At 45.8% G+C, this 22978-nt stretch overlaps 1 protein-coding gene across 7 annotated transcripts in view; it reads left to right on the top strand.

The window, feature by feature from the left end:
- The window catches only part of NRG4 (neuregulin 4), a 96250-nt gene that overhangs the window by 5782 nt on the left and 67490 nt on the right, over window positions 1-22978 (top strand). For all 7 annotated transcript variants that reach the window (XR_012895800.1, XR_012895799.1, XM_075897357.1 and 4 more), the window contains 2 exons: window positions 810-872; window positions 8374-8467. Coding sequence is in view for 5 of the 7 variants with exons in the window: in XM_075897357.1 (XP_075753472.1) it covers window positions 863-872; window positions 8374-8467 (104 nt within the window). In the remaining 2 variants the exon portion in view is untranslated. The remainder of the gene's footprint in view (window positions 1-809; window positions 873-8373; window positions 8468-22978) is intronic.

Below are 22978 nucleotides of genomic sequence, written 5' to 3'. Positions count from 1 at the left end.
AATAGGAAATACTATATCAGGCCTGTTCAATTCAGTGACTCATCTGATCAATAACCTCTCTGACAGTTTCCTCCACTAGATGTTTTTGAATAAGGTGCAGGAAATCTTACAATGGACAATTATGGAATAAATTGCCCAAAAGTAATTCTCCCCCCCCCCCTATATGTCTCTGGTAGTGGTTGGTTTGTGTCCTCAAGTAGAAGAATTTATATCCCTTATAAAAAAATTATCTTCTCTCAGCTTCTAATTTGATTTTACAATCGGACAAAATAGAAAACAAACAAATAACAAATCTAAGAATTTTGAAACAGTAAGCTTCACATATTAGTGAATTGCAAAAATGGGGTCCACTTCTGCAGTAAAACTTTATTTGACTTCAGAGTCATGATTAGGTTATGTGCACTGGAATTTATAAAGCAACAGAGTTTAATTAGATATTAATGTTTGTAATAATGTAGAATTTCTAAAAGCATCAGACACTGTAATTCCTGAATTACTACATTCTCTTCCAGGTGGAATTCCTCTGCAGAACTCTTTTGCAATATTTTCATTATTCAAACAAGTCTTAAGGTGTCTCTGCTCTATCAATAGCACTAGTCCATAAAGGTTTATGGAATTTGTATGTATGAATGTTTACCATTAGTTTTTAAACTAATGAAGTTATAGCATAACAGAATATTTCTATCTAGGGTAGACATACTTCTTAGTTTTCAGCATCAGTGGAAATACATTCATATAGCTATTTACTTTGGCAAAATACAACAGGATTAAAATGCTATATTTAAATTTTATCTATATTTTGTCTTTAGGTGCTGTTTTAGAAAACTAGCCTTTAACCAAGAATAAAAATTGTCAGAATAATATGCGAACAGGTAATTTCTCGTAAATTTATTTCTGCTCAGATGTTTATTTGTCATTAATTATAGTTACACTGATCGTAACAGTTAATGTTGGACTGTTGTGGGTTCTCCAGAGAACCAATTCCACTCCTGGGACAACGGACCAGTACTTAGAACTTCTGTAAGAAGGGATTGCATTGGGAAATCTTAATACCTCTCAGAAGTTCTGAGATTAGCTGGCATATGGCCCATGATGACTTCTAAAAGGAGGCAGAACAAGCAGATTCTTTCTAATTGGCCACTTGACCATTTTCTTTTTCATAGAATCATAGAATCATAGAGCTGGAAGAGACCTCAGAAGGTCATCAAGTCCAGCCCCCTGCTCTAGGCAGGACCAATTCCAAATAACCAATTCTTTTCTATTCACACGAATGCAACTTCGAGGCAATGTTGGCTGGGTAAAGAGTAGTTAGGTTAATATCTAGATTGGGAACAAATAAATGTGTGGGGAGGGAACAGGTGAGATAGGTTTCCATGAGGTTAGGTGGTGTTGAGGATTTTTATAAGTGTACATACATTTTAGCATGTCTGACCTGAATATGCACATATAGCGCACAATGCATGAGCACAAGGCTGCTTGGGTATGTGCACAAGCGTACACCTATGGGTGCATATGAAATACTAGAAAACTTATCTGGGGGGGGGAGGTATGAGACTTGTGTTTGGGGCTGTCTCTGACAGTGGGATCATGCCCCCAGCCAGCCTCTTTCACTTGAATTCTGTCTTTTTTCTGTATGGTTTTATGAAAAGCAATTCCATTCTGGCCACATCTTGTTTTACTGGCAAAACCAAACCCTTACCTTTGTTTAAGTTATGATAAGAGGGAGCTGCAGACCAAATTTGGTAGTCCTAGCTCTTACCATTTAGGAGGAGTTCTTGAACAAACAGACAGACACAGAGACAGATTCACACACCTACAGACAGAATCTGTAGTTGATTGGATATGCCAGTTTGAAAATGTAGTTTGTCTTAGATTTATGAATACTTAGAAGTTACTATTGCCCTTTCCACTGTGAATCACTACTAATCTAGGGCTGCAAGAATCAATTTTGCTTAATTTTGGTTCAATAAAGTTGCAACTGTTTGACAACTTCCTAAATAAAATGTGTTGGCCCCTCTTTATTTTCTATCCCCAGCAAGTAAAACAATATATCAGACAACAAATATACATGACAGAATATCCGTAATATATGGGTGCCATTTCTACAGAAGTATTAATTGGAAAAGTTGATGATAATATCCAATTATTTATTTATAATCTAGATTGATATTGATTATGCTTCCCTCTCATCAATATTTATCATGCATGGCTTTTCTGTCTTGGTTATACTAATCTAACCATAGAATACATTTAGCTCTCTAAGCTTACAATTTTCATTTTTAGATTAAAAGAATTTATTATCTTCACTTGTAAAAAAGCACAGCAAGATCTTTCTAAATAAAACACAATCTCCCCTATCAATAGATTTAACAGAATCAGAATAAAAATAGAGATAGCAATTCAGGTTAAATGAGTTTACTTTGTCAGCAGAGTATAGTACTGACTAGGTGAACTAGCTGATCTTGTTATGAACCTATTAAAAACAGTTTATCTCTGCAGAAAGTGTCAAGCTATTTTCCACCCTCTCTGATGCTAATGTACCTGGGGTATGCCAGGAGATGCTGCTGCATAAACTTATTTTCTCTTGACCTTGCCTTCTTTCAACTGACTATCCCAGCTTGTAGCGTCTCAATAGGATCCCTCCTATTGACATTCATAAGATTGGAAGAAGGGGTGTGAAATTTGCTACTTCAGCTTTTTCTCTCCTCTCCCCTGCCCCAGTAGTTTCAGAGACAATAGAGGAAGGTTTCTACTTTTTTCATTTCCTTTTTTCACTCAGGAGATGACATGGCCAGTGTTCTCCACAGCTTCACAAGTGATTAATCATCCGCACCCAGTCAGAGGCTCAGGACTCTGCATGGAACTCACTGACTGGGTGGGGATGATTAATCACTTGTGAAGCTGTGCTGCTGCACAGCTTAGAAGGAACACTGGACATGACCCCAAATCTGGTTACATTGACATATCTGTCATAGATATAATAGAATAGCTTTAATTTATTTAAGGATACTGTACAAAAAGACTTGTTAGTAAATTTTCTAATTGTTTTCTATCTCGTCCCCCACACCACCACAGCCACCATAGTAAATGCTCTGTACACACAATTGTAATACGGGTTGGACTTCCCTGGTCTGGCACCCTTCGGAACCTGACTAGACCCGAATAAGGGATTTTTCTAGACCAGGGAAGGTCAGTTCTGGCCCCCTTGCTGCTTGCCCCTCTCTACCCTGTCCCCCCATGAGTTTTCTGGCTCCCCCCACAGCCCAGCTGAGTTGCTGCCTCCCCCCCACCTGCAGCCCAGCTTCATGCCAGGCTTTCTGGCTTCTGCCCCTCCTCACAGCCCAGCTGTGCTGCGTGTCCCCGCCACACATAGCACCATGCTCCTGACCCCCTGCCGTCTCTCCCCCCGCAGCATGCCAGGACTCTCTGATCCTGAAACATTGTACCACAGATGTTGCTGGACCAGAGAGTTCCAGTTTATAGCAGTGCAACCAGTACTTGAGAAGTATTTGATACTAAGCTTGCAGTAAACAAATTACCAATTTGTATTATAGGTATAGAAATCAGAAACAGAAAACAGAATTTTATTACCTTAATGTGACCATATAGAGTTAAGTTGTCCCTGGTCTTGTGCACAAGGATGGAGAGGGCACAAAGAGCATTCTGCCCTCCTGATCATTTGCATTAGTTCTGAGCACAGTTTTGATCCTTGTATTCTGAGCACATGGACATGTGGGTTGAAATCCTGGTTCTATTGAAGTCAACAGCAAAAATCCTATTAACTTTGAAATCCGAGCCCAATTTAGTACAATGGGAGCTTTGCCATTGACTTCATCTCAACCATGATTTTATCTGGGCTGGAAAGTCTAACTTCAGTACCGGACAAATTGGTTGAAACTATAGTAAAGAACAGAACTGTCATACACATAAATGGGCATAATTTGTTAGGGAAAATTAACATGGTTTCTGTGAAGGGAAATCATGCCTCACCAATGTACTAGAATTCTTTGAGAGGGTCAACAAGCCTGTGGACAAGGGAGATCCAGTGTACTTAGATTTCCAGAAAACCTTTGACAAGGTTCCTTACCAAAGGCTCTTAAATAAATTAAGATGTCATGGAATAAGAAGGAAAGTCTTTTCATGGATTGATAACTGGTTAAAAGATAGGAAACAAAGGGTAGGAATAAATTGTCACTTCTCAGAATGGAGAGAGGTAGCTAGTGATGTCCCGCAGCAGTCTGTACTGGAACCAATCCTGTATAATATATTTATAAATGATCTGGAGAAAGGGGTAAAGAATGAGGTGGCAAAATTTGCAGATGATACTAATCTGCTCAAGATAGTTGAGTCCTAAGCAGACTGTGAAGAGCTTCAAAAGGATCTCACAAAACTAGGGCAACAAAATGGCAGATGAATTTTAATGTTGATAAATGCAAAGTAATACACATTGGAAAGCCAATCCCAGCAATATGTATAAAATGATGGGGACTAAATTAGCTGTTACCACTCAAGAGAAAGATCTTGGAGTCACTGTAGATAGTTCTCTGAAAACATCCATTCAATGTGCAGAAGTAGTAAAAAAAAAAAAGTAAACAGAATATTGGGAATTGTTTAAAAAGGGATAGAAAATAAGACAGCAAATATCTTATTGCTTCTATATAATCCATGGGATGCCCACCATGGATTTATATAAAGGAAGTAAGAGGTATGCATACTACCTGCAAAATTGGTTGCCTCATCTCAAAAAGGTATCTTAGCATTAGAAAAAGTTAAGAAAATGGCAACAAAAATAATTAGGGCTATGGAATGGCTGCCACGTGAGGAGAGATTAACAAGACTGCGATTTCTCATCTTAGAAAAGAAAAGGCAAAGGGAGATACGATAAAAGTCTTATTTACTTTCTTCATGATTGGTATGAAGAAAGTAAATAAGGAAAGGTTATTTACTTGTTCCCATAACACAAGAACTAGGGGTCACCAAATGAAATTATAGGTAGAAGAATTAAAACAAACAAAAGGAAGTATTTCTTCACCCAATACACAGTCAGCCTGTGGAACTCCTTGCCAGAGGATGTTGTGAAGGCCAGGACTTGAACAGAATTCAAAAAAGAGGTAGATAAAATGATGGAGGATAGGTCCATCAATGGCTATTAGAGAGGATGGGCAAGAACTATATTCCTAGCCTCTCTCAGAAGATGAGAATGAGCGACACGTGATGAATTTGTTCTTTTCATTTCCTCTGGAGCACCTGGCATTGGCCACTATCAGAAGATAGGATACTGGTCTAGATGGACCTTTGGGCTGATCCAGAATGGCTGGTCTTATGTTTTTAGGTCTCCATTGCCAGTTGCATCATTATATAGCCAAATGAGGACAGTGAGGCTATGGCTACACTGCCCCTGTCTTGCAGAAAAACATATGCAAATGAGGCTAAGCATGGAATATTGTCGTGCCTCATTTGCATAATTAACGAGGCTCCATTTTTGCATAATAGGTTTTTGCGCCAAAAAGGAGCTGTCTACACAGCTCCTTTTTGCGCAAAACCCCCCTCTTGTGTAAGAACTGTTCTTCTAGAAAAAAATGCAGAAGAACGGCTCTTGAACAAGAGGGGGTTTTTGCACAAAAATGGAGACTTATTCATTATGCAAATGAGGAACAGCGATATTCCATGCTTAGCCTCATTTGGCTATGTTTTTCCGCAAGAGAGGGGCAGTGTAGACATAGCCTGGGAGGGCAGAATTAGTAGTTCCAGTCCAGTGCACTATATGGATTTGGTCAGGCCCACTGCTGGGGGAGGGGGGTGCAGTGCAGAAAAGGGGCAACTCATACCTTGGGGCCTGGTGATTCAGGGCCTGGGGCACCCAGACAGTATTGCTGCTACTGCGGCAGTGGCAGCTCCTGTGGTCCTGAGCCCTTTAAATTGCCACCAGAGCGTTGCACAACTCACTCTGGACAGCTTCTATGTTGGCTGGGGAAGCAGGGATGCCATGTTCCAAATAGTATTGAGGACTGCTGTAGGCACTGCAGTCTGAGCCTCCAGCCTGCCCCTTCTGCTTGAGGCCGTGCCACTTTGGGAGAGCAGAGCCAGTGCCCGTACCTCCCTCCAACACTTTGCCCAGTGGCTAAGCAAGGATGTTGTCTCTCCTTGGTATGATGCATACTGCACTTCTTCCAAGAATATTGCAATTGCTAAACTCTTCTGGAAATATTTTGCCCACTTAGGGTATGCCTACACAGCAGGGCTAAACTCAAAATAAGTTATGAAACTTGAACTACGCTAATTGCTTATTTCGAATTTAGGCATGTCTACGCAGCACTTATTTCAAAATAGAGTACTCTTCCTCCAATTTCCCTTAATCCTTGTAAAATGAGGGTTACAGTAGTCGTAGTAATCCTCTGGCTGGAAATTATTTCAATATTATGTCAAAATAACTGCGTGGCTGTGTCTAGACTGGCCAGTTTTTCCAGAAAATCAGCCACTTTTTCGGAAAAACTTGCCAACTGTCTACACTGGCCGCTTGAATTTCTGCAAAAGCACTGAAAATCTCATGTAAGATTGTCAGTGTTTTTGCGGAAATACTATGCTGCTCCCATTCAGGCAAAAGTCCTTTTGCGCAAAACTTTTGTGCAAAAGGGCCAGTGTAGACAGCTCAGCTTTGTTTTCCGCAAAAAAGTCCCGATCGCGAAAATGGTGATCAGGGCTTTTTTGTGGAAAAGCACGTCTAGTTTGGCACGGATGCTTTTCCGCAAAAAGTGCTTTTGCGGAAAAGTGTCTGTGCCAATCTAGACTCTCTTTTCCGAAAATGCTTTTAACGGAAAACTTTTCCGTTAAAAGCATTTTGGGAAAATCATGCCAGTCTAGACGTAGCCCTTGTGTGTAGATGCTCACTTTGTTATTTCAGAATAACGCTGCTGTGTAGACATAGCCTTAAACTGCAATGTCTCTTGGAATTCCAACTGCTATGGAATTTTTTAATACAGCTTGATAGTTCAAACTGTTATTTACAGCCACAGTTTCATCCTAAACTTTTATGTTTAGGAATTTATGGGAGTTACAAGTGAGCTATGTTGGTGTATTCCAAAAGAGTAGATGTGAAAATTAAGATTTTTCCCCCACAATAATATAGTTCGTATAGGCTGCTGAAGGCATATTTTGCACTTCATGAGCAACAGGCATGCAGTCTCATTTTCACCTAGAAATAATTGTGAAAATAATCACACCTTATGTGTGAAATAGCATATGGTTCTCAGGCTTGTGATGTCACAGGTCTGATCTGTTCCAGTTTTAAGGAAGATGCTTGGATTTAATGAGTGTGATTAATAAAACACATTCACACACACACCCAGCTATATACTCATTTGCATATACCACCTACCCCAGTTTTAAAAAACTTGAACTTCTTACTAGGATGTCCAAATCGGCATTTAGGCACATAAAATGGACAATTGCCTCTCTAAATGCAAACCAAGCATCCAAATCCAGAAGCTAGATAGGTTATTAAGGATCCTACACTGAAAATTCAGGTATAAGGTCAATACTGTTTTGAAATTACATAAAAAGCAACAGATATAATTGTTTAGAATAATCTTATATTGCAGTTTCTACACATAAGTATTAATGAATCAGCCACTCAACTGTGCCAGAGTGGTGCTTGGTGCAGCTGGGTGGACCAAAGTTGGCTGGAGCCAGCAGCTGGGAGGCAGGTCAGTTTTCACTGAAGGTAGAAGCAGCCTCAGGGCCCAAGGGACCAGTCACTGTTAGGGACAATTAGACTACAGCCACACTCAGGACATTCTCCCCTTTCCCTGGCATCACTTAGGCTGGGAGGAGGGACAGTATAGGATTGGCTATACAGCCTCCATATCTGAGAATTCCCATATGCTGGGGGAATCCCCATATAGCTGGCTTTGAAGCTGCTTTGCACCACTAGAGGAATGCAAAGCAATCTTAATAAAGGCAAGCATCTGGTACAACATATTCACTATGCTCCCCAAATGTGAAAGCCACGAGGAAGATTTCAAAGTCCTGTCAGTCCTTACAAATGGAACTGTACCCACTTCCTCAAACTTTACACTTCTCTAATATACTGGTACATTTGCTATGTATTTTGTAAAATCAACTTTAATATTTGTACTACAGATGCAATCAATGATATTATTAGATACATGGAGGCACATACTGATGTGCTGGAGGGTAAGACTATCCCTTATTAGTTTTTAGTGTTGTTAAGCCGGTTGTATCTTACTGTATTATAATTTAAAGAAAACAGGAAATCAAAACCCAAACTACCATATGGTATCATTTTGTCACTTCTTGATTCCTCCTGAATAAAAGTATAACAAATCTCTCTCTTTATATCTCTGTTCTTTTCAGATCATGAAGAACTCTGTGGCACCAGTTATGGACCTTTTTGTCTAAATGGTGGAATTTGTTATATGATTCCAACTGTATCTGGTCCATTTTGCAGGTGAGTGAAAATTAAGCTTGTGTGTTCACACACTGGATATTAGCAATTGGAAGGACTGATATTGTGCTACTTTAACAATATTTCTTTAAAGAAATATAGCATAAGTGACAATATGTTCATCGCTGTTGTAAACATGTTTGTATTTGCAAACTCAGTAGTTCATTATCATGTGGTTTATTTTTAATGTTTCTGTCTGGTTAATAGAAAGTGCAATGTTTTCAAAAACTGTATGCGTGAAAAAAATGTAATGGAGAAAGCAGTATCCATTTATGTATTCATAATTCAGGCTATATCTATATTTTATATCTATCTATATCTATTTTATATTGATAAGATCTATATTTTAGAGCATTATGCTCCCTCTTCTTATGCAGTACAGAAGAGACAAAAATTCCCTTAATCTTACAGAGAAGAGAATGGAGGAAGGGAATGCGGAGAGACAATAATGGATACACAGTATATTCCCTCCTCTTCTACAAATTATGAGGCAAAGTACTATAATATAAAAAAAAGTGTGGCTTGACCAAAATGGGAATGGGTCAAGGAAAACGGCATATTTACTTTGGGAGTAAAATGTAATGGAGACCCAAAAGTATAAGTGAAGGCTGTTTGTGATCTATGAACCCAGTTGAAAGAATCACAAAGTACAGCTTCACATGCATTAAAAGCCATTTATCAAGAAAGCAGCATGGTATCTGTGTTAATGCTGTGCTCATAAGATACAGGTTTACACAGCTTAGGGGAAGCTAAAAGCAGGAGGGAAGCATATAACAGAATGTGGAGAGACATAACACTGCTTATTTTTGCAAGGAAGATCTCCCCTTTCTCATGTAAAAAATAGCTGATATCTATTTGCTAAATCACCACTCAGAGCCCTTTACCCAGTATACTATCATAGGTCTGCTTTTACTTTTACTGCTTTTAAACTATTGTTCATTCGAGATCAGTGAACTGGTTAACTTAAGCAGTTCAACTGGAAAGCTGGCACTTATACTGAAAGCTTATTTGTATGGATGTTAGAAAGTTATGGTTCACTTTCTCTCATGAATGGTGAATTCTGTTCTCCATTCCTTGGGGGAGGTATAGCTCAGTGATTTGAGCATTGGCCTGTTAAACCCAAGGTTGAGTTCAAGCCTTGTGGAGGCCATTTGGGGCAAAAATTTGTCAGGGATGGTATTTAGTTCTGCTGTGAAGGCAGGGGGCTGGACTTGATGACCTTTCAAGATCCCTTCCAGTTCTAGGAGATAGGCAATCTCCATTAATTATGGGTTCTTTCATAAGAGTAATGGGTTGAAATATTTAGGAAGGACAAAAAATCAGGAAAACTTCTAATGGTGAGATTTGTTAAACTGTGAGTAATCTCACTTTAGACATTTCAATCTAAAATAGATAAAATCCTGACTATTATATGGCAGGGAACAATCCTGCATTGTTTTGTAAGGGATCAGGTATATTATCCCATAAATACTTCCATTTCTAGACACAATACATATGCATATATTAACTATTTCTTCTAAAATGATTTGCAGTGGAATAATTAATAAAGTTGACATTAAAATCAGTATAATTAGGCTTCAGAATTAAGTTCTACGGGTCAATCCACCTTCCTCCTTTGTTATGGTTATGACAAAGAGTCTTTGTTCATTTCCTTTTTTGCTTTTCCAAGCACATACACCTCTGGCTGGTTTTGGTTCATGAGTTTGTCATATTCTAAGGGAGAACATTTTTTCAGGAAGCTCTTGTTAAAATATTCACTGCACATCACTGAAATGTATCATTGAGGATAACTGTCCCGCATCATTTAGTAACTCACATGCATCAGTGAGAATAGAAACATAGGACTCCTGAGTTCCAGGTCTTTTGTTCCAGCTACTAAGCCACACTAATTCACATTATATAATTAAAATTTATGCAGAAAAATTGAAAATAAAAGTCTGTCAAGAAAAATCCTTATTTTTGTTTAGTTAGAAAGAAATCCTCCTTTCCAGCATTTTAACAGCAAAAATAAGTAGGTGATTCAGTGTCGCGCATCACCCCGATGTGTTGCCGCATGAGGTCATTGGCAGGCCTGGCTCGTCTCTGCATCCCCCAGACTGTGGCAGGTGGTTGCAGTAGTGTGGCACAGCCCTTTGTCCCGGCTTTGGAGAAGACACAAGAGGGAGAGGCTGTCAGTCCTCCCTGCACACACATTCCCTGTGGCTGTGCCCTCCTCTGTGAGCAGCAACCACATTGGTCTGTGGCCCGCAGGAGGGGGATGTCCCAAGTGCAAGGCCATGTGAGGCCTGCACAGCATGTCCTGTATCGCAGGGGCCCCGAGGTGGCCAGAGGACCATGCTGCCCACTTCCCCCCACATACACACACATACCATGGCCAGGCAGGCAAAGGAAGTGTGTGGTCAGAGTGGGGTCCCCTGAGCCATGTGCAGCCTGTCCCTCCCTGGGGTGTGCACACACAGCTGCGGCTGGCTGTGCTGTGTGTGTGAGCAGCTGCTTCCTCTCATGTGCAGGCATATCTGTGTGCTGCACTCCAGGGTGTGTGGGGGTCATGCCTGCACCCTTGCAGCTAGCCTGCTTGCAGCTGGGTGCACCCTTCTCCCCCTTGGGGGCAGGACTTGTGTGGTCACGCATGAGGCTGACAGAAGGCTCCTAGGCATGTTCAGGGGCTGGCTGCACATGGTTGCACATGCACAGACTGCAGCAGCATGTGCTGGCCAACCATCCCACACAATATTGTGCCCCCCGCCCGCTGTGCAGCCACTTCCCCCACCGTGTGTGTGTGTGTGTGTGTGTGTGTGTGTGTGTGCGCGCGCGCGCGCGCGCCAACATACCTGAAGATCCCTCCCAGGCCTCCGGGGTGACAGTCCCGCTGTCCTGGTCCTCCTCCTCCTCCATCGGGGGCTGGATCTGCCCCTCTGTCTCCTCCTCATCAGGGACGGGGTCCAGTGGCAGGTCTATCGGCTGCTCCAAGCCAGAGTCGACCATGATGGAGGGCGAGGGGGTCCCCCCCCCAAGATGTGATGGAGCTCCCTGAAGTAGGGGCAGGTGTGGAGTCCTGCCCCTGAGCGAGCCCTCTGCTCTGTCGCCCAAACATATCCCTGACGGAGCTCCTTCACCTTGGCCCAGACCAGTTCCATGGTCCGAGCAGGGTGACCTCGCTCCATCAGGGACGTGGCCATGCAGGAATAGATGTCTGCATTGCGCCTCTTGGCCCTGGGCTCCTGGAGCAACTCCTTCTCACCCCACAATTTGAGGAGGGTCATGATTTCTGCGGCTGACCAGGCTGGGGTGCGATGCTTGCTGCCCCTGGGGAGGCGGTCCTGGGACCCCTGTGGCTGTGCCTTGGCAGGGCCAGGGGGGTCTCAGGCACCCTGCTGCTCTGCCATTGTCACCCAAACAGTGCCATGCGGTAAAGGCTCTTGCTGTGGGCAAGCTTCCTGCCACAATGGCTACACAGGGTGTCTGCAGCTTTAGGAGGGGCCAGCAGACAGGAACTGGAGAGTTGTGATTGCCTGTTACGGAATGTCCAAGGGGCCACTTGTGTTTTTTTCCGGGAGGCCAGTTCTTGCGCAAAAACCCCTGTGGAGCACCTACGCATGCCTTTTTGCGCAAGAGCTGTAGTGCAAAAAGGAGTTATTCCTCGTGGGGAGCGGAATAACTACCACAAAAAGCCTTCTGTTCTGCCTTTTTACTGTAATTTTTTTTGCACAATAACATGCTTGAGGTGTGGACGTTCTGCCGGTTTTAACCTTTTAGTGTAGACATAGCCTTAGAGTATCTGTGTTGTACTCAGGCATTTAAAACTTAATTTTTCACTACCTCATTTCAACTTTGAAGTATTTTTCCTGTATATTTAATCACTGCTTACCAAGTTATATTAATTTAAATAGAAGGGTTCAGTTTAAGCTAGTTCTCATCCAAGCATGTTCCTTAATCAGACAGGGTATGTCTACACTACAACGTTAATTCGAACTAACTTAGTTCGAATTAGTTAATTCGAACTAAGGTAATTCGAACTAACGGATCCAGACTAAAAAACTAGTTCGAATTAGCATTTTGCTAATTCGAACTAGCATGTCCACATAAAGTGGACCCTGAACCGGGCTTAAGGATGGCCGGAAGCAGTGCCGGCAGGGCATCAGAGAAGAACTTAGAGCGTGGAGATGCTTTCTCAGGCTAGCCGAGGGCTGCGCTTAAAGGGTCCTGACCCCCACCCCGGACAGACAGTTCTCAGGGGTGCCGCGCTTGCAAAGCAGTCCTGGCTTGGATTGCCCGGACTACCCACACTGGGCACATCACAGCACTCAGCCATCAGCCCGGCTGCACTTGCCGCAGGCTGCCATCTGGGGAGAGGAGGCAATTGGGGGGCTGCAGGAGAGCTTCCACCCCCAGTAGCCCGCAGAGCCAGCCCAGTCCTCCCCATCGGGGGCTTGTGCCCCATTCCTCCCTCACCTCCTTCCACTTACCCTTCCCTAGCCCCTCTTCTTGATGTACAAAATAAAGATAACGTGTCTTCCAAAATGGAATCTGTCTTTATTGAACAAAACTGGGGGAGACTGGGAAAAGGAGGTGGGAGAGGGGAAGAGAGAGGCTGGGAGAGAGGAGGGCAACTAAAATGATCAGGTGTTGTGAACAGGTCCCATATGAAGAGAGGCTAAAGAGACTGGGACTTTTCAGCTTAGAAAAGAGGAGACGGAGGGGGGACAGGATAGAGGTCTCTAAAAGCATGAGTGGGGTGGAGAGGGTGCATACAGAAAAGTTCTTCATTAGTTCCCATAAAGAAGGACTAGAGGACACCAAAGGAAAGGAATGGGTAGCAGGCTTCAAACTAGTAACAGAAAGTTGTTCTTCACAAAGCAAAGAGTCAACCTGTGGAACTCCTTGCTGCAGGAGGCTGTGAAGACTAGAACTAGAACAGAGTTTTAAGAGAAGTGAGATCAAGTCATGGAGGCTGGGTCCATGGAGTGGTATTAGCCAGGGGTTAGGAGTGGTGTCCCTGCCCAAGGTTTATGGAAGGGTGTAGAGGGATGGCACAAGACAAATGGCTTGGTCACTGTCTTCGGTCCATCCCCTCCAGGGTCCCTAGTGTTGGCCGCTGTCAGCAGACAGGCTACTGAGCTAGATGGACCTTTGGTCTGACCCAGGACGGCCATTGTAAGCTCAGGGCTCAGGGTCGGGGGTCTCACTGGACCCCCTTGATTCTCTTGCACACCTGCTCCTGGGTGGCCAGGCTGGCAGCTCTCCTGCCCTAGACGGCCACTTTCCTGTGCCTAGTGCGGAGATCGTGGACGAGGTCCACGATGTCCGCACTAACCCAGGCGGGTGCCCGCCTCTTGCGGTCCCGGGCAAACTCCTGGGAGCCGCCAGCCTGGTCCCGGGAAGAGGGGGAGAACTGGGGGGCATTGGGTGGGTGGCTTGATCTGTGCCAGGTGCAGGGTCTGATGGCTGGGTGCTGGCAGGCTTCCACCTGGCACGGGCACCGTAGCTAGCCCGTGCCCCTTTAAGGAGTCCGAGGCCGGGAGGGGGGCAGAAGAGTTTCCCTGGTGTTGGCCAGAGTGGCCACCAGGGAAATCTGGGGAGGGCTAGCCTCCCACTAGTTTGAATTAAGGGGCTACACACCCCTTAATTCGAACTAGCTAGTTCGAACCAGGCTTAATCCTCGTAAAATGAGGTTTTCCTAGTTCGAACTAAGCGCTCTGTTAGTTCGAATTAAATTCGAACTAATGGAGCACTAGTGTAGCGCCTATGAAAGTTAGTTCAAACTAACGTCCGTTAGTTCGAACTAACTTTGTAGTGTAGACATACCCGCAGAGAGAAGGCTAACTATAAATGAGAAAGATTCTGTTTACACACATATATCTGAGTAATTAACCGTGATGTGTATAGAAATAACAGGAAAAAAGTGTATCACCGTGCAGTGGAATTTTGATTCTTCAAAACTTCCTTAAGACTGACATCACCAAGCAAGAGATCAAACTTTGCATTTATTCTTATTCTTGCCTAGCTCCTCAAAATAGCTGGGAGCTGGTGCCACCTTATAGTATTGTCTAAGTTCATAGAATCATAGGACTGGATAGGATCTCAAGATGTCATCTAGTTCAGTTCCTTTTCACTCCTCGCAGGATTAAATATTGTTGAGTCCATCCCTGGCAGATGTTTATCTAACCAGCTCTTAAAATGATGAAGATTCCGCAACCTCCCTAGGCAATTTATTCCAGTTCTTAACCACCCTGACAGTTAGGAAGCTTTTCCTAATGTACAACATGAACCTCCCTTCCTGCAATTTAAGTCCATTGCTTCTTGTCCTTCAAAAGTTAAGGAGAACAATTTTTGCCTTCCTCCTTGTAACAACTTTTTGTATTTGAAAATGATTATCATATCCTACTGTTGGTCTTCTCTTTTCCAAATTAAACAAACCCAATTTTTTCCAATCTTTCCTCATAGGTCATGTTTTCTAGACCTTTAGTCATTGTTATTCATCTTCTTTGGACGTTTTCCAATTTGTCCACATCTTTCCTGGACACAATACTCTAGTTGAGGCCTAATCAGCACAGAGCAGAGTGAAAGAATTACTTCGCCTGTCTTGCATCTAATACTCCTGCTAATACATCCCGGAATTACTCATCTTTAGCTTGTCCTATGCCCTCCTCCTCCCGGTTCCCTTTCCACAGTATTCCTTCCTGGCAGTTGTTTTCCATTTTGTATGTGTGCAACTGATTGTTCCTTACTAAATGGAGTACTTTCCATTTGTCCTCATTGAATTTTCTCCAGTTTGTCCAGATTATTTTGAGTTTTAATCCTATCTTCCAAAAAACTTGCAACCCCTTCCACCTTGGCGTCAACTGCACATTTTGTAAGTGTATTTTCTATGCCATTATTTAAATCATTGATGAACATATTGAATAGATCTGGATGCAGAAATGATCCCTGTGGGGCACTACTTGTTAAACCTTTCTAACATGAGTGCATTGATCACTACTCTTTGGAAATTGTTATCCAACAGTTATACACCCTTCTTTTAGGAGTTCCATCTTGATTGCTTTTTCTTAGTTTGTTTGTGAAAAGGTCATGCAAGACGAGAGGTGGACAATAATTTTTGATAGGGGCCACCCTGAGAAGTGGTCAAAAGCAGCACTTTTCTATGATATTAATGGAGGAGGTGTGAGGTCTGGGATGGAGGTTGAATGTAGAAGGGAGCTTCTGGTAAGGGATTGGAGAACAAGAGGGGGTGTGGGATTTCATTTGTGATCTTGGGGAGGAGAGGATCATGACCTGGGGCAGAGGCCTGGGGTGCATGAATGGGTGCAGGGGTTTGGGTTGTGATCTAGAGCAAGAGGAGGTTGTGACCTGGGGCAGAGGATTGAATTGCAGGGTCTGGGAGGAGGTATGCATGTAGGAGAGGGGCAGGAGTGAGGAGCAGAAGGTTGGGGGGAGGGAGGAGACTCTGGCCAGGAGAAGCTTACCTGGGCAATTCCTGGCGAGCAGCCCAGCAGGTTTCTCAGGCAGGCTACTCAGAGCAGCCTGCTGTGGGGCCTTGTGCATCTGTGAATAGGAGGTGAATGTGGCAGCATTGAGACACCACCCAGAAGCAGGTGCCACAGACACTAACTGCTGATTCATGGGATGGCTCTCACAGATCTTGCACATGCATAAGATGATAGATCTGCGGGGGGGGGGGGGGCAGTGGCATAGGCTATGTCTAGACTGCAGGCTTCTTTCGAAAGAGGCTCTTTCGAAAGCATCGAAAGAGCCTCTTTCAAAAGATCGCGTCTAGACTGCAGGCGGATCTTTCGAAAGAGAAATCCGCTTTTTCGAAAGAGAGCACCCAGCGAGTCTGGATGCTCTCTTTCGAAGACGGCCTCTTTACATTGAAGAACGCCTTCTTTCGAAAGAGGGACTTTCGAAAGAAGGCGTTCTTCCTCGTAAATTGAGGTTTACCGCCATCGAAAGAAAAGCCGCGTTCTTTCGAAATAATTTCGAAAGAACGCGGCTTGAGTCTGGACGCAGGGGAAGTTTTTTCGGGAAAAGGCTACTTTTCCCGAAAAAACCCCTGAGTCTGGACACGGCCATAGTGAGGGGGCCAGAGGGGTCAGTTGCCCCGGGAGTTAGTTAAAAATAGATGTCACATTTTTAAAAGGAAAACCGTATCTCCTGCCTCTGTCTATTTTTGTCTCTTTAGGCCCCCAGTTAAAATTTTCAAAAGCACTTGAGTGACATTTTTGAAAATTGGACTTGGAAATCTAAGCTCAGATTTTCAAAGGTAATTAAGCTCCTAAAGAGACAGTTGCCAACTCAGATCTTCACAGATATCTATCTGATCTTTACACACCTTTGAAAAGCTGGTCATGAGTGTCCTAGTCAGTTCTGAACGTGAGATGTAGGAGCCCAGTCCTAATTCCTTCAGGCTTTTTTTTTTTTTTTTTTTTAATTTGAACATTTATCTACACTAATTCCCCTCCTTTCTCTATCACTATCCAATAAATGCATGGATCAAAATTATAGGTGCTTTGTGAATATGCTGACTTGAGAGTGGAAAGATTTCATATTGTCATGTATGATTCCTGGTAACCCATCTCAAATATGAAAAACTAGGTTGATACCTGTTCATATCAGGAGCTGTTGAATTCAGATCCTCATTTGCAGTATCTCGTTAGGATGTTTAGTGGAGAAAATATTGTGGTTTTTTTATTTATACTGTGGGCAAAGCATGGGCTCCCAAGAATTCCTCCATTGTTTTACCATGAGTCTCAAACATTTGGGGTAGGTTTAGACTGGCAAGATTTTGTGCATTGCGTAAAAACTTGCCAGCTGTCTACACTGGCCGCTTGAATTTGCGCAAGAGCACTGACTTTGTACAAAATCAGTGCTTCTTGCGCAAATACTTTCACACTCCTGCTCGGGAAAAAGCTCTCTTGTGCAAGAATACTTGCTCAAGAGGGCCAGTGTAGCCAGGGAAGAATTGTTTTGCACAAAAAAGCCCCGATGGCTAAAATGGTCATCGGCACTTTCTTGCGCAAAAGCGCATCTAGACTGGCCACGGATGCTTTTGCGCAAAAGCACTTTTTGCGGAAAAGCATCCGTGCCAATCTAGACGCTCTTTTGCGGAAATACTTTTACCAGAAAAACTTTTCCATTAAAAGTATTTCCGCAAAATCATGCCAGTCTAGATGCAGCCTTGGTGTTTTTCTAAAGGCCTGGAGTCAATTGATTATGTAGGACACTCAGCTTTCATTTAAAAAAAGTTCTCTATACTTCTGGGCCTTACAGCTAAGGAGGAAAGCTTTAAAACATGAACCCTAAATACTCAAGAAACAAAAGGTCAATACAAATCCAACATGTTTTATATTTAAAAAATCTTATGATTTGTAGACGAGTCTCTTAACTTTGCGTAGGTGTTCCTTGTGATTTTTGGGTTGGCAATACTGCTCTTTGATTGGTGACTTGAGAGAGGTCTCTCCCTTCAGTTTCCCTTTCCACACTCCTTTTTTATCACAGGTCATCAGAGAATCATAGGGTATGTCTACACTACAAAGTTAATTCGAACTAACAGCCATTAGTTCGAATTAACTTTAATAGGCGCTACACATACAAACCACTAGTTCAAAATTAATTCGAACTAGCGGAGCGCTTAATTCGAACTAGGTAAACCTCATTCTATGAGGACTAACACCTAGTTCAAATTAAGTAGTTCGAATTAAGGGCTGTGTAGCCACTTAATTCGAACTAGTTGGAGGCTAGCCCTTCCCAGTTTGCCCTGGTGGCCACTCTGGCCAAACCAGGAAAACTCTTCTACCCCCCTCCCGGCCCCGGAGCCCTTAAAGGGCCATGGTCTGGCTACAGTGTTTGTGCCAGTTGCAAGCCTGCCAGCACCCAGCCAGCAGACCCTGCACCTGGCACAGCATGAGCCAGCCACCCGCTGCCACCAGCCCTCCACCTCTTCCCAGGACCAGGCTGGCTGCTCCCAGGAGCCTGCCCGGGGCCAGAAGAGGCGGGCACCCGCCTGGTCTAGTGCAGAGATCATGGACCTCATCCAGGTTTGGGGGGAGGCCTCCTACGTCCACAATCTCCTCACTAGTCACAGGAATGCGGCCATCTACAGCCGCATGGCTACCAGCCTGGCCGCCAGAGGCCACATGCGGACCCGGGAGCAGGTCCGCTGTAAAATCAAGGACCTGCGGCAGTCCTACTCCAGGGCATGCCAGCCAGGGGCCGACCCGGAGACCTACCCCCACTTTGAGGCCCTGGACCACATCCTGGGGGCTCACGCTGTCCATGCCCCCCGGGAGGTGATCGACCCCGGGGCAGAGGGACCCGACCCGGACATGGAGGAGGAAGAGGAGGAGCAGGAGGACGCCGAGAGCCAGGAGCCTTCAGGGAGCCTGCCCAGGACCCAGGACCCCCAAGCAACCCCACACAGCACATCACCTGTGTCGACCGAGGCTGGGGAGGGCTCCACATGTGAGTACCATCATGCTCCCCTTATGTGTACGGGAGGGTGGGGGGAGAGGGAGCCCAGGGACCGTGCGCCCGGGCCTTGCCCACCATAGAGCAGCAGCTGGGTGTCAAGCAGGAGCCCAGGCCTTGCAGAGGGGGGCTGGGTTTCACCCACCTGGTCCCCAAGGAGAATTGACCGCTGCTCTTGTTTCACCACAGCTGCAGCACCTGGGACTGCAGGGCGCACCACCCCGCCTGCAACAGCCACCTGCTCCCTGGCCAGCAGGCACGCCAGGAACCAGGAGGACTACCAGCGGTGGCACCTGCGGCTGCGGCAGCGCAGTTTGGAAGTGCTGGAGGAGCAGGGCCTTGCCCTCCGCGGTCACCTCCAGACCCTGGTGGACAGGTTCCTGCCTCCTCCTGCTCCGATCCCTGCGGCCGCCCCAGCTCTTGCTCCTCCTCCCACTCCTGCTCCCCCTCCTGCTTCCTCTGCACCCCCCGTCCCTCCACCCCTCATCCCTCCACCCCTCATCCCTCCCCATTCCTCCACACCCACTCCCCCCCGACGCCTCCGCACCCGCAGTGCTGTGAGATGGGAGAGCCAGCAGGACTCTCAAGCCTGAGCTTTCCCTTCTCTTCCTCCCCTTCCACACCTTTCCAGCTCCCTCCTCCCAGGTTTCCCCTTCCCTCTCTAACCCTCACTCCTCTCTTCCCCAACTCCAGTTATGTACAATAAAAAGAGATTTTTGTTTGCAAAACAGGTGTCTTTATTTGACATTAGGAAGGGAAGTTAGGGAGGGGAAGGGAGGAAGAAGGCCCCAGTGGGGCATGCAGGGAGAGTTCAGTTCTCCTCCACCTGGAAGCTCTCCCGCAGGGCTTCCCGGATCCGGATGGCCCCCTGCTGGGCTTCCTGGACGGCAGCGGTGCAGGGCTGAGCGTAGTATCCAGCCATGCAGTCAGCCTCAGCCATCCAGGCTGGCAGGAAAGCCTCCCCCTTTCTCTCACACATATTGTGCACCACACAACATTCTGCCACCATGGGAGGGATATTGTGCTCGGCAAGGTCGAGGTGGGTGAGGAGGCACCTAAATATGGATTTCAGTCGGCCGAAGGCCCCCTCCACCACAATGCGGGCCCTCGTGAGCCTGGCACTGAAGGCCTGGCGGGAGGGGTTGAGGTGCCCTGTGTACAGCTTCATGAGCCAGGGCTGCAGTGGGTAGGCGGCATCCCCCACCAGCCACACGGGCATGTCCACGTCCCCGACCCTGATGTGGCGGTCGGGGAAGAAGGTCCCGGCCTGCAGCCTCTGGCACACGGGGGAGTTCAGGTACACCTGTGCGTTGTGTGTCTTGCCGGACCAGCCCACATTAATGTCCGTGAACTGGCCCCGGTGGTCACACACGGCCTGCAGGAGCACAGAGAAGTATCCCTTGTGGTTCACGTACTGGGAGGCCTGGTGTTCCGGGGCACGGATGGGGATGTGCGTCCTGTCGATGGTCCCCCCTGCAGTTTGGGAAGCCGAGGGCGCCGAATCCCCGGATGACGGTGTCCGGGTCGGCGAGGCGGACCACCCTGTGGAGCAGCACCAGGTTTATGGCCTTGACCACCTGCAGAGGGACACAGCAAACCGCGAATCACTGGGGCGCCTGGGTGGCTGGGAGTGTTCGTTCCCTGGCACTGCCCCGCACCCCACTCCCGGAAGCAACCCCCGCAGACGGCGTGTAGTACGGCCGGGACAGACTGAACCCTCCAGTGCGGGGCCCTTTCACCTCCTCTTCCCCCCCCCATTTTCCCTGGGGCGGCCCCTCCCCTCCTTGAAGCCTCCCTCCCCCCGGCCCAGTGGCCGGTAGGTGCCGTACCTTCATGAGCACTGCTCCGACGGTGGATCTCCCCATGCCGAACTGGTTCCCGACGGATCGGTAGCCGTCCCGCGTGGAGAGCTTCCAGAGGGCGATGGCCACATGCTTCTGGAGGGGGATGGCGGGCCTCATGCGAGTGTCCCTTCTGCGCAGAGCAGGGGCGAGCCACTCGCAGAGCTCCAGGAAGGTGTCCCTCCTCATCCTGAAGTTCTGGGTCCACTGTCTGTCTCCCCAGCGCTCCGGGACGATGCGGTCCCACCAGTCGCTGCTGGTGTCCAGAGGCCAGATGCGGCGGGGCACGCTGGCGTCCGGGCATTGCTGCCACTCTGCCATGACCCCCGGGGAGGCCGTGGGGAGAGGCAGGGGGCTGATGTGCACCAGGTGGTGCAAGGCAGCCTCCAGCCATTGCTGGCAGGCTTGCAGCAGCAAGTCCACAAACTGCACCAGAAAGCCCAGGGCGAGCTCTGGCTCCATGTTGCCAACTGCAGCGGCATCCCCAAAGGGAACCACCGACACAGACAGGCACAGAGAAAAATGCTTTGCTGTCCCTCGGTGAGGTAGGCAAGCAAGCGGAAAAGCTGACAACCGGCTGTCCAGGGGGGTCCCTTTAAGCACGAGCCTCAGATAGCCTCAGACAGCAGCCACACAAAGCAACTACTTACCTGATGCCCTGCAGGAACTGGTTTCAGCTGCCCTTAAGTGCGCCCCAGCGTCCAATCTGTGTGGACGTGCTAGTTCGAATTAGCAAAACACTAATTTGAACTAGTTTTTAAGTCTAGATGCGCTAATTCGAATTAGCTTAGTTCGAATTAAGTAATTCGAACTAAGTTAGTTCGAATTAGCGCTGTAGTGTTGACATACCCCTAGAGACAATGGAGAGTAGGGTGAGTCCATGACTCTGGTTAATGACTGGTCAGGGTGACTAACTATTATCAGCCAGTGGTCTGAATGAGCTATCTACTGCCATCTGTTAATCAACTGTAGGAAAAGGATTCACGAGCAGACCTTATTTATATAGACAACTTACTTTGCCACAGAGATCAGTAGACACATGTGTTGTGTCAAGGTGATCAATTTTGGCTCTTTTGGGTTGAAATTCACTCAAGACTTGGAGCTGAGAGAATGAAATTGTATCCATATTGTATGATTAAAAGGTTAAAGACCTGAACTTAATATGACCTGGGCTTAGGGTCTACCATAACTTGAACGCTAAGCAGAGCCTAGTGAGTCACATCTAACTGAAAGTCACAGAAGATGGAAACAGGTTTTATTTGTGATGGTGTAGAGTCTATTTGGGAGTACTCAATTATATATGACACTTTATAACCAGTGTTTAAAGGCAGAGCTGACTAGAATTAATTGAGAGTCCTTGTCTTGTCTTAGTGATCGCTTGAGCAAAAATCATTGATAAAATCTTGTGTAGACTGACCTTGGACTCAACATGCAGGCAGTGTGTGGAAGGGCAGTGCAAAGGAGGCAATGGTGGGGAGGTACCCGTATTACCTAGTGAAATCATTGGTGCTGAAATCACTAAGGACTGAAATTTGACCACAGAACTGACACTTTCTTAACAAAGACTATTTAAAAAGCAAATCAAGGTAACAGAAAACTGCAACACTATCTGGTAACTTTTTAAAAATCAAACTTTAAACTTTATTGAAAAAACTGGATAGTTTGCAATTGAAAATATTTGACCTACACTTAAGGCAACTGATTTAATTTTGTGTAATATACATTTTGATCAGATCTACTTCTGATGTGATATTTGTGTGTGGTTGTGGTTTGTTGTGTGGGTGGTGTTTGGGGCCCTGCCAAAACAGTTCGAATTGGGCCCCGCACTTCTGAAAGCCGGCCCTGCCTGCCACCTTGAAAGAGGCAGTCATAAAACCGCTACTTAAGAAGCCTTCCCTGGACCCACATGATTTGAATAAGCATCATCCAGTAGCTAATATTCCCTTCTTGGGCAAGGTACTCGAGCAGATGGTGGCATTTCAACTCCAACTTTCTTGGAAGAAACGGATTATTTAGATCCATTTCAGTCTGGCTTTAGGCCAGGTTTTGGAACTGAAACCGCGTTGGTCACTGTTGGGATTTTGTGGTTCCCAGAGAGTCAAAGGCTGGGCAGAATCAAGGGTCTTGGATACTTCAATTCAGTTCAACAAGACTTTATTCAATGTGCACAAAGGGAGAGCCCCTGGTACTAAAATCAGCCAGAGCCCCT

This window comes from Pelodiscus sinensis, chromosome 14, assembly GCF_049634645.1.
Source record: "Pelodiscus sinensis isolate JC-2024 chromosome 14, ASM4963464v1, whole genome shotgun sequence".
Classification (NCBI taxonomy): Eukaryota; Metazoa; Chordata; order Testudines; family Trionychidae; genus Pelodiscus; species Pelodiscus sinensis.
This window is presented reverse-complemented; position numbering and strand designations above follow the sequence as displayed.